Source organism: Oculina patagonica, chromosome 7, assembly GCF_052425735.1.
Source record: "Oculina patagonica isolate OP01 chromosome 7, crgOcupat, whole genome shotgun sequence".
NCBI classification, from domain to species: domain Eukaryota; kingdom Metazoa; phylum Cnidaria; class Anthozoa; order Scleractinia; family Oculinidae; genus Oculina; species Oculina patagonica.
Window position 1 is genome coordinate 31,458,229 of NC_135764.1, and position 11,557 is coordinate 31,469,785.

The following is an 11,557-nucleotide window of genomic DNA, read 5'->3' on the forward strand; positions in this document are numbered from 1 at the left end:
TACTCCATTTAACAAATTCCGAACGCCTGTTAATTAAGGAAATATTTTTCAACGGTGGGATTATTTTGACTACATATAATACTAGGTCACTAGGATATATTCAAACTTGACAATTGCATCATCCTCGGGTGGAGGCCATGAGAGCCAGTGAGGAGAGCCCATTCTCCTGACAATTTAATACTTTCCCGATACTTTTTGCGTTTTCTTGCAGGGTAATTTAAAAGCTGCAACACTTGAAGTTTGTTTTCCATTCCCCCACTATCTGCTAAAAGCTTAAAATCACCAGTTTGTGTTTTCAGTCCTCCATTATTGACCTCCAAAGGGGGTTCGTTCGAACCCCTCGAACCCCCCTTCCTACGCGCCTGGTCACATATATGAGCTATATAGGTATGTGCCGCTGTGAAGGGTATGGTTTTTAAGCAGTTTAGTGTGGGATAGGGTATAGAAATCAGAGAGTTTTGGTCTAGAAAAGGGTAGTATTTGCCGGGAAACTGATCGGTGGTATGACGAATTAAGTCCAGAATAGGAATTTAAACTCGGAATAGAAAGAGGCTTTCCTAAACGTAAATAAAATCATCCCGGCCATGTTGTTGACAGATGGTTTTCCATTAAAACACTGATAGTGATACAGTTCTAAAAAAATGCAAGTCTGGGATAGGGTAGGGATTTACGGTGTCTAGTCTAGTATAGGGTTGCAAAAATTAGCTGAACATGGTCTGGTATAGGGCCGGTTAGGGCTTCAAATTCCCAGCGGCACTTCAGTGCCCCCCCCCCCCCCCGGCTTCCAAGAGGGCCCCATAGTGACGTAGTCCAGTCCGTTCTCGGACTCTCCCTTCCTCGCAGTCATATAGGGGTTGAACCCCGATGCGAGAAGAGAGAGACTCTCTTGTCTCGCGCCTGGGTTCAACCCCTATTTATAAGTCGCGGAAGGGACCGAGAGTTCAGGGAATCAGAGCTTGCCTTTGTGCCGTTGTGGTTCTGTCCTATCTGGCGAACCAGTCCTATGACGTAATGTGATATCATGAGCCAATCATATCACGCGTTCTATCTAGTAACACGCAGCATAAGACTGGTAACTAAACTCTGTTGCAGTTCGGTCTTTGAGCGAAGTTGTTTTTTCGACGGGTAGGGGCAGGGAAGCAATATTTGACTTTGTTTTGACTCTGTACGAAAATATCCAGCGGCCATTTGCAATAATTGCGTTTACCTCACAAGATTTCTATCACAAATCGACAGCTTACTGTACTATCTGTTTTTCAAATTCAACAAAAATGTTCGAGTGGATCGAAGATTTATATGGTTGCTTTGAACTGCGTGTTTCCGTCCAGCCGATACTCCGCACTTTGATTTATCCTCAAATCAAGATCATTCAATAGTCCTGAAACGTAGAGGCAAATAAGATCCCTGAGAAGCAGTGCAACCAATTTTAATTTCGGTGCTGTAAATAACTACCACTCAATCTACGCAATTTTACTTGTTCCCAATCTTGTCACTAGCACGATCGAAAGCTGGTTCGCGACGTTGACTAGTGCTTTTGGATAAGGCTTCTCCCGTGTATTTATTATTTATTTCAGAAATGTTCTTGCCGAGTATATTGTATGGCTGGAGTGCTTTTCTAACTGTTCCTGGTTCGTTTTGATTTAAAAATCGATTGAAAAAGCAGTACTGGCATGAGCGAAACACCACTGAAACTACTGAAAGCGCTTTGTGGCCTAATTAGACTCTAATTAAAACACCACAGAGCGCTTTGTGGCCTAATCAAAACACCACAGAGCGCTTTGTGGCCTAATCAAAACACCACAGAGCGCTTTGTGGCCTAATCAAAACACCACAGAGCGCTTTGTGGCCTATTCGAAACACCACAGAGCGCTTTGTGGTGTTTTATTTTAAAAGCTAACATTAAAATCTTGATGTCTCGTTGAATCGCAGATATCTCACGGCTATTTTTTGAAAAAAAAAAATTTTTTCGATTTTTTACCCCAAAGCGCTTTGTGGCCTATTCAAAACACCGCAAAGCGCTTTGTGGCCTTTCAAAACCCCAAAGCGCTTTGTGGCCTAGTCGAAACACTACAAAGCGCTTTGTGGCCAATATTCGAAACACCACAAAGCGCTTTGTGGCCTATTTTCGTTGTCATTATTGTAGCGATTCCGGTATGGTTCGCTGTCGTTCAATGGTCAGTTAAGTTATTAAGCAATTTTTGACCGGCTCGTTCTTTCACGATTACTGTTTGAGTAGTGTGAAAGTTTGAAATAGTCGGAGATAATTTTAATAATGTACATATGGGGCTCTGCGGAAATATTACCAGGAGGTTAATTAGGCGGTTACTTTTAAAGAAATCTCTGAAATGAACAACATCATTTGAGTTTTTTTTGCTATAGAGTGTTCATTATTTCCTCTTTTTTCGGGGGGGGGGGGGGGCTGGCTGCACCTTCGACAACAGAAAAACTTGAACAATTCATTATAAATGGCAGTATTAGCATTTAGAGAGAAAAAATTTGCTTAATTTTACTTGGCTAAAGCTTGCTTGAACCACCAAAGAAAAACAAAATCTATAAATTACAAATAAAACATTCGAGTTAAAAATCTAGGATTCGACCTATGGTCATGCATTATGCTGGATACATCCTCGTACCCAGGGTCTTCGTTCCCTTTGACCAGACTCAAGGTATGAAAATGTGCTGGATATGAAAAGGCTTAGATGGTTATTCAATAAAGTGTGAATAAATAGCCTTCGTAATATTTTGGGTCCATGAAAATAAGAAAACTTTCACGACCCCCTACTAACTATCTTGAAACTCTAATGACCCCCCCTTAAAAGACACACCTTAGGGTTTTCTGCCCCCCCCCCTAATAATTAAGCTTTCCCCCCGCCCCCAAAAAATAATTAATTAATTAATAATGAACAATCCGTTAGAAGCTAGGAGTGTCACTGAATCTCCAATAGATTAAAAAATGACAACTAATACAATTGGCGTTCCCAGGATCGGCTGGAACTATTTAAAACTGTTTTAATCGAAATACCTATAAAGTTAAAGCAGAAGTAAGTATGTAGTATCAACTACATATCGCATGTTTTGGTTGGGGAATTTTTGAGGGAGTTATAATGTTCAATGATTTATAGCTCTATTGTTAGTCCTTGTTTGTAGACACACCCCTCAGGAATCATTGAACATGAAATGAAACTCATGTTGAATACTGATATCCCCGGACTGATATAGACATTTCTTTACACAAGTCTATAGACCACGCCCTTACATTGCAAAGTGATGAACTCGACCAATATTTATAAACATGGACCTCGTACTAGCTCAATAAAATACATGTAATTCAGTTACAACAAATAAGAATACAAATCTATTTTATTTATTGCTAGACTAGAATTTATACAACTAGTGTTTTCATTTCAGGTTTATTACCAGTACCACTATCAACTATAATCCCATAGATATTTCTACACAATAAAAGACAAAGTTTTCTTTGTTTTGAAAAGAAAAAAAAATTGGCTTCAATAATTTGCAATGCTAAACTGAATTTTAAAAAAAATACCGGTATGGGCACATAAGTTCACGCCCCCACCCCTGGAAACTTACTTTTCAAAGGTATGATCAGGATGCTTGTTGTGCGCAATTTTTGAAAAGAACCCTAAATGAGACCAATGTATTTGTGGCTTGAGAAAAAAATCTAGATAATATTTGTCTAAGTGAGACAATGAGCATCCCTGCTCCTTTCATATTGGATTCGCCCCCCTGCCCCCAGGCTCATGGATGATACCATCTGTTGCTTCTCCCAAACAATTTCGAAAGTAAATTTTAGGGCCTGTTTTTTAGCGTGTGTTGCAAAACCACTATAACCTTGAGATTTGTATTGTTGTATTTAAAGTTAGGATAAGTTTTGGAAATTCTCTTCTATTATTTTACACTGGGCCCCTGTTGATACCAGTTCTGCGACTGAAGGGGTCACCCTGTTTAAATATCAATTATTATTATTTTTATTATTATTATTATTATTATTATTACAGGTAAATTCCTCACTGCATTTACAGTGGTGCTCTACTAACACAGGCCATCAAACCATTTTTTTTTATCATTTTTGACATCTTTTCATTAACTTTCTTATGGCTTCCATTCACATCTAGCCTGCAAATGCAGACGTATTTCCAGAATCGGCCAAAATGCATCTGCATTCGCAGGCTAATTCACATCCGACAAATCCAAAATAAACAGAAAAGAAATGTCAGAGGCCAAGTTGTTAGCTGCCTCTAAAAATGAAAGGCGGCTGTATTCGCAGGCTACCAAGTTGTTGGTTGACCAACAGGTGACACTGTGCTCAATTTTTTTCACCAAACCTAACTCATGCATTTCTATTAGCTTATTTATCCAGAAAACAAACTAAAGGAAGGTGGCCACAGTTTATAAGTCATGCACGAACAAGACTGGGTTCTTAAAATGAAGATAAACATTCTGTCACTCTTAAAATCGAGATCCAACAAAACTATTCACATACAACACAGTACAGTGATTTGTGGTTCATTTAGTAAAAAAATGTTTTAGATTTATTTCAGACTCATTCTCTATTTACTTAATTATTAATTATTAATTATAACCGGTAGTGTGTCTATGAAAGAAACAATGATAAATTGTAAAAAAGTACATGAAAAATAAGTACTGGTCATTCCTCATCATTCTCACTAAACTTGTCCCCTATTAACTGTTGTAGAGGTCTTCGTCATCATTGCCTTGTTCTTCTTGGCCTTCCTCCTGATGTTGTTGATCATTTTGCCCTTCTCTTTCCTCTTTTTCTTTATTATCTTCTTCTACTATAACTCCCCTTCCTCCTCATTGATCATATCATCTCATGTCTCTTGAGGTACAGGTGTATATGGTTTGGCCAGGCTGTTAAAAGATGGCAAGGAATTTACTTCATTAATAGACACCAAAACATTGTAGAAAACCAACAATTTTTGTGAATTAAGGGGCCTGTTTTTTGGCTTGTCAAATTACAGGGACCATTATCAGGCTTTTGTTTTCAAGCTTGTTCTAGTTGATTCCATTTCATCATTACTTAAGATGGCTCTACAGACAAGTTATTCTGGGCACCACTCAAAGTTTGCAACAGTAAGTATTCCCTAGATGCATTTTGCAACTAAATTGTTTTGAAAAAAAAGTTTTGTGTTGTGTCACAAAAAGTTTTGTTTTGTCAGAGTCTTTTCACACAATTTGCACAGTTACTGAGTACTGCAATATTTTGGCAAAAATTTTTAGTGTTGTGTCTCGACAAGAAATGGGGGATTTGTAAGCTATACTCCCTGAATGATCTCTGGTGAGACAGAGGAAGTAGTTTTCTTTTTCTAAGATTACAAATACAAATGGGCACTACATGTACAGAGCCCCTGATATGGTTAATCAACGAAGGACTGTTGCAAAACCAAAACAAGAAGGTAAGGTTATACAAATAAAGTTGAGCATTTTTTGCAAGTCAAATGTTTCTTAGAGGTGCTTATGGGCAACAAAAGTCTACTTGGGGCAACCAATAAGACACATGAGCCACCAAAAAAAAAAAAAACAGAACTGGTTACCCAAAGGGCAAATTATAATTGACAATAAAGTAAGTGTAGAACTCTACATTTATTTTATAGCAGCCAACCTCATTCTTAAAACTGTGTGGCATCTAAAAGTTTTCTGTCCCCTCAACTCCTCAACATGTGAGGCAAGACAGCAAGGCAGAAATCCTTAACTCCAAATAAAAAGTCTAACCGCAAGCTAACTACGCTAACTGTAGGCTAACCGGAGTGCTATTTAAGCTAACTGTAATGCAATTTAGGCTAACCGGAGTGCTACGTAGGCTAACCGGAATGGATCGCATGCCTCGCTGCCTCGCACTTTGTGATGACCCCTCCTCAACCTCTCTTAAAAAGACATATTAAACCCTATAAATCCTGAGAAAGTACTGCCAATACGATAAAGGCGCATTTATGAATGGGCTTTATGGACTTCCCAAAATTTAATTACTTTGGCAAGACACAAGTTAAAAAATAGTTATTTATCAACACATGGCAGCTGTACATACATATATACCTTATTTACTCAAACTAATAAGCGCTGATGGCAATTATTAAGTTTTTCACCCCTCAAGTGAGGTGCTTATTCGAGGGCGGCACTTATAAAAAATTCGAATGCCACAAATAATCTAATCTATACAACACTTTAACATTTAACTAAAAGGAGCGACTTTTGATTGTCGGTATTCGTCCCTTGCGGAAAAGAGAATTTGCACTTGCTGTACCAGCAAAGAACGGTAAATCATTATTGAACTGCAAAGCATTGCTTTTGATGAAAAGAAATTTCCAAGGCTGTTTAAGAGTTGCTTTGTAGTGCTGTTTTCAGTCTTATGATATGCCCAGGGACGGCGGAGCAGTTTTCCAGGTGGGGGGGCTGACTAGTGACTTTAAGTGGGGGGGCTTAAGAGACTCTTCTCTTAATAAGTCTTTATTTTTTCGGAAAAAGTGGGGGGGGGGGGGTAAAGACCCCCCCAGCCCCCCCGGCTCCGCTGTCCCTGATGCCTTGAATAAGCACCGCATGGGAACTGCGGCACTTATTTGGGGGGGCGCTTATTAACTTTTTTGTCCCAAATGCGGCACTTTATTCGGGGGTGGCGCTTATTCAAGTACCGGTAAATAAGGTATAGTAGTAAGGGTCAATGCTCACCATTCTAAGTCTCTTCTCATCTTTGGTTTGTGATGCTTTTCCTAATCCAATCCCTGATTCTCATCCATTAATGCTAAAACAGAAATTCAAAAATTATTATTATAAATATAAGAATCACAAAAATGCATTATCACATGTTGAGTTAGACTGATTGTTTTTTAAAAAAATGCACCGGTAACTTGTAGAAAAAAAGATTTTCCTCAGTAAAGGGAAATTTATATGAGGTTAAATGCAATTTAACCAAGTTAACTAACAACAAGTGTCTAGTCAGCTGTCTTGGTGGTAAGGGGTTGCTATAGCTAGATCTTGTCAGGCTCAGTACTCTACATTCCTGGACATTATAGCATGGTGTAATGTCTTCATGCGGTTCTACGGTTCTTGCATAAATCTTGTATGCTTTAACCGAAAAATATAGCTCAAAATTACAATAAAGTTTCCATTAAATTTTTATCTTTCCGTCTATTTTAAAGCCCTTGGATGGAGCAGGGTTTAGAAAGCTTGGGAGACAGTATTTACAGTATTTGTCCTATCTTTGGTAAAAAAATGTTTTGTGAAGTTTGTTTTTCATTGCAATGCTGTTCGCTTGAATTTTTGTCCCAAATGCGGCACTTTTTCGAGCGTGGCGCTTATTCGAGTAAAATTAATAACTAAAGGTATATGGTGTACTAGTAAGGGTCGATGCTCACCATTCTTAGTCTCTTATCATCTTCGGTTTGTGATGCTATTCCTCATTCGACCCCTGATCCTCATCCATTAACGCTAAAACAGAAATTCAAAGCATTATTATTATAAACAAGAATTACAAAAATGCATTTATCATTTTCTTTAAAAAAAGGACACATTTTAATAATTATAGAAAAAGAGATTTTCCTCAGTAAAGGGAAATTTATAAAATATGAGGTTAAATGCAATTTAATAACCAAGTTAACCAAGTGTCTAGTCAGCTGCCATGGTGGTCAGTGGTTGCTAGCTCTTGTCAGGCTCAGTACTCTACATTACTGAACATTATAACATGGTGTAATGTCTTTATGCAGTTTTACGGTTCTTGCATAAATCTTGTATACTTTAACCGAAAAATATAGCTCGAAATTACAATTATAAAGTTTCCATTAAATCTTTGTCTTTCTGTCTATTTTCAAGCCCTTTGATGGAGCAGGGCTTTTAAGCATTTTAAAAGCAAGCTGGGGAGACAGTATAAACAGTATTTGTGCTATCTTTGGTAAAAGAAAAATGTTTTGTGAAGTTTGCTTTTGCATTGCAATGCTGCTCGTCGTAAACTTTCGTGGCAATGCTCTGCCAATTATTCTGCTTTCTACCCGTCGCGCTAATTCCTGTTGTATCGCTTCATTAGCCCATATTTTAATAAACATTTGGTCTGAAGCTTTTGGGCACTCGCCTCCTCACTGCAAGTCCGCAATTATTAACATGTTTAGTCTGATCATGATTGAAACTACCTCGTGAGGTAGTTTCAATCATGATCAGAATAATCATGTTTCAATCATGATTCGCGCAATGCACTGCCTGATGTGAACACTTTTCACAACAAAACATGTAACTTTTATTCGTGATCAGACTAATCATGTTTCACCTAGTGTGAACACAGCTTTAAACACTTTACACACAGAGATAATGGCATAGCCACCTAATGAAGACATGTCAAGGCATTGGTGTGTATTCCTATTTGGTGCAATTTTGGACCAGCTACCTGGGGAACAAACCTACTAAAGGGGCAGTGATGCTCATCCTCTCGCTTTAGGGGTGTAAATTTCGGGTTTTTGCTCTCACTTAGGGTGTTTTGGGCAAAACGCTTATTTTCCTAACAAACAGCTTTCGGGATGCCAGGCAAAAACAGTGTTTTGTCTGTGTTGCATAAGAAATCAGCCATAATGTCTATGCCTTCTTAAATTCTGATTTTTCACAGTTATTTAAAATCCATACACCAATAGGGCCAATATGGGGTTTCATTTACCTGTTTAATTGTTAGAAGTAGTTTATGGAAACATTTGACTAATTATCAGGTGTACATGTATGTTTAGAATTTTTCGCATAAAATAAGTGAGACAATTCCAGGACTCCGTTAAGTTCATCACTCTCCTTGGTAGTACAAGCAAGTCAAGCTTAACAGTCAAGCTTAACAAAACAATCAAGGACCTTACAGGTTGAAACATGAGTGAAGCCAAAGATATCCACTCATTTGAAATGCTGGTCAAATTTATTCAGCAGTGTATTATGCATGGTTCAATGTGACCTGTTAACAACCTACACCCCCCACCCCCACCCCCCTGGTAATCCCTGGGACAAGTTGGGCCCTTCGGGCCCGGGAATGGGGAATTGTTCAAAGCAGTGTTGTCCTGGTGGGTGGGACAAATCAAAAAAATAACTTCTGGTTGTTCCTTTGATGTACCTAACTTCATGGTTTAGATGCCGGCAGCTGACAAAACGAATGAAGATCGAAGACTGGATATTTTGAGGAAAAATCTGTCGTATTTGTTACAGAATAGTTGGAGAGCAAGAATTTATTAAAATACTGCTCTTATTATTAAATAGTGTTATAGCACTGGCGGTAATCAAAACAGAACTTAATTACAGATTGATACCTGTACAAGTGTAATTATGGTCAGTCTTCTGATTGTATAAAATTGGTAGTTGATTTAAACTTATACAAAAAGAGACAGATATTTACTAGAAGCACTAGTTTAAATCATTAAAGAAAATTCAGTTTTGCTTTCCTATTTTGACCATAAATGTAGCTAGTATAATAACTTTCTGTCCTTGAGTTGTAAGCTTCTTTCTTTTGAGGAAGTGTGGGGAATTAAATAGAGTTATATTTTCATATTTCTTCAAATATAGTAGACAGTTATTTCAATTTGTTTATTTTATATCTGTAGTACTGGTATCCTTTGTTAAATTAACTCAAAAAGCGTTCAAGTTCTTGACAAAACGTCTGGCTTTCCTGTTGTATATTACAAAGCGACATATTTATGGTCGATGGGGAGTCCCACGGAAAGGGAGTTGCGTCTTTCTGTTTGCCTGGGGGTGGGGAATAGACCACCACGAAATAAAAAAAAGTATGCCTGGGGAGAGGGGGTGGTAACAGGTCAGATTAAACCATCCATTACATCATCCTGGAGGCCAATCATTGTGCAATTTATGTTTTGGTTTCCTCCACCAAATCTACTCATTCTGCAGTGCTGGTGAGGATGTTAAAGTGAAGGCTTGAAAGCCATAAGTATCTGGAAAAAGTTCTCCAGAGAAAATTAAATACATTATTTCACAGTAAGAGGTTATAGACTGAGGTGGTTATAGTTTTAAATGCCAGAATAAAATTAAAGGACTGCAGATTGCAGACTGCAGACTTGCTGACTTTTCACTTTGGTTAGCCTAATACGTCGCACTTCGGTTAGCCTACTATTCACTCCGGTTAGCCTACAGCTCACTCCGGTTTAATCTAGCCTGGATAGCATTTCGGTTAGCCTGTTTACGGTTAGCTTTCAATAATACGGTAATGGAAACACAATATATTCTCTTAGTCTGCTTCTGCAGTCTGCTGATGTCAGATACCGCAAGAATTATCCCTTGGTACATCATGCATATCTCTTTTGCAAACATGGCAACCCATCAATTTATATTTCTAGAGACTGTGCTTGGTACATGGAAGGAAACATTCAGGGAAATGTACATGTATTGTGATTTCATAATTGTGCCCAGGAGCTTCCTTTTCTTTAAAATAGGTAGCTTTTATCACTGCCAAAAATGATAGATGAAGCAAAGAAATATAACTGACAAAATAAGGGCTCAAAAGTTCAAACTCTCACAAGAATGGAAAATGATTGATTTTACTGCTTTTGACTATATATATTTTTTCCAACTAAGCTGTAAATTTGGAAGCATTATAATTTTGGCGATACAAGGTGTAAATAAACTGAGTAAAAATTTGTGCTCAGCTGACGGCATGACAGTGTTTCTTTATACCCGTGACGAAAACGATTATAATATACGATCTAATACTGCGCAATTAAATAGCACGATAGATCCTAATTGCAAAATGCAAAACACAACAGTGTGGAGAATACAAAATAAAGTGCTTCGCCAGCTTGGTTCGTTCGTGCCGCTTGAGAGCAACACGATCAACAATAAGCTAACTATAAAGTTTAACATGGACGCCCCTTGCTTTTAGAAGTAGACATTTTCAATCCACTACTACAAACAGCATTATACAATACATTCACAAAGCTTCTTACCTTCAAATGCAGCTGTAAATGTGTTCGGGAAATGCAGAAAGATCCGACAAAACACCCTGTTAAAATCACAAGATTCGGGCTTTCATGATCACTTGGTAAACACCGTCCAGACCGTCCAGTCCCCCAGTAAAATAATCTGACCAGACACGATCACAACGCATTTTCATTGGAAGAAACAACAACGCATATGATTGGGTCGAAAGGTGTTAGTCCATTTTGCAATCAGGACCATTATACAACGCTCCATTTTCCTCCAGGGTCTTTGAGCCTTTTCCCGCCCCGAAGCGCGGGAATCGAGAGGGCCTGGGCCCGAAGATTCACTCTGTCAAAATTCAACATGGCGGGCGAAACTGTAGAATTAAGTCAACTTCCAATCCCACATTTAGAGAATCTGAGGTCTCAATTAGAAGAGGCGAGTATTGATCTTTTGAAATAACACGAAATTAATCACTTGGGTGCCATTTATGTTAATTGTACGTTTTATTTAGGAAGTAAAATTGCTCGGAGATTCCATGAGTCAGCTCAAAGTCGCCCAGCAGAAGTTCGCAGATTCAAAAGAAAATGTCAAGAAATTAATAAATAAAGAGTCAGGTGAGAACTAATGTTTAATG

General features: G+C 38.2%; 1 protein-coding gene and 1 long non-coding RNA gene across 2 annotated transcripts in view; one reads left to right on the forward strand and one right to left on the reverse strand.

The window, feature by feature from the left end:
• Window positions 1-3,342: 3,342 nt before the first annotated feature.
• On the reverse strand, window positions 3,343-11,195 carry LOC144659885 (uncharacterized). The gene is made up of 4 exons (XR_013571984.1): window positions 10,947-11,195; window positions 7,392-7,464; window positions 6,706-6,778; window positions 3,343-4,893 (listed from the first exon to the last, which is right to left on the reverse strand). It is a non-coding gene; the product is annotated as an uncharacterized LOC144659885 (long non-coding RNA).
• Window positions 11,196-11,268: 73 nt separating this feature from the next.
• Window positions 11,269-11,557, forward strand: part of LOC144659935 (prefoldin subunit 5-like) — a 4,017-nt gene continuing 3,728 nt past the window's right edge. The window contains exons 1-2 of the mRNA XM_078520466.1: window positions 11,269-11,362; window positions 11,439-11,537. Coding sequence (XP_078376592.1) covers window positions 11,284-11,362; window positions 11,439-11,537 — 178 coding nt within the window. The 5' untranslated portion in view covers window positions 11,269-11,283. The remainder of the gene's footprint in view (window positions 11,363-11,438; window positions 11,538-11,557) is intronic.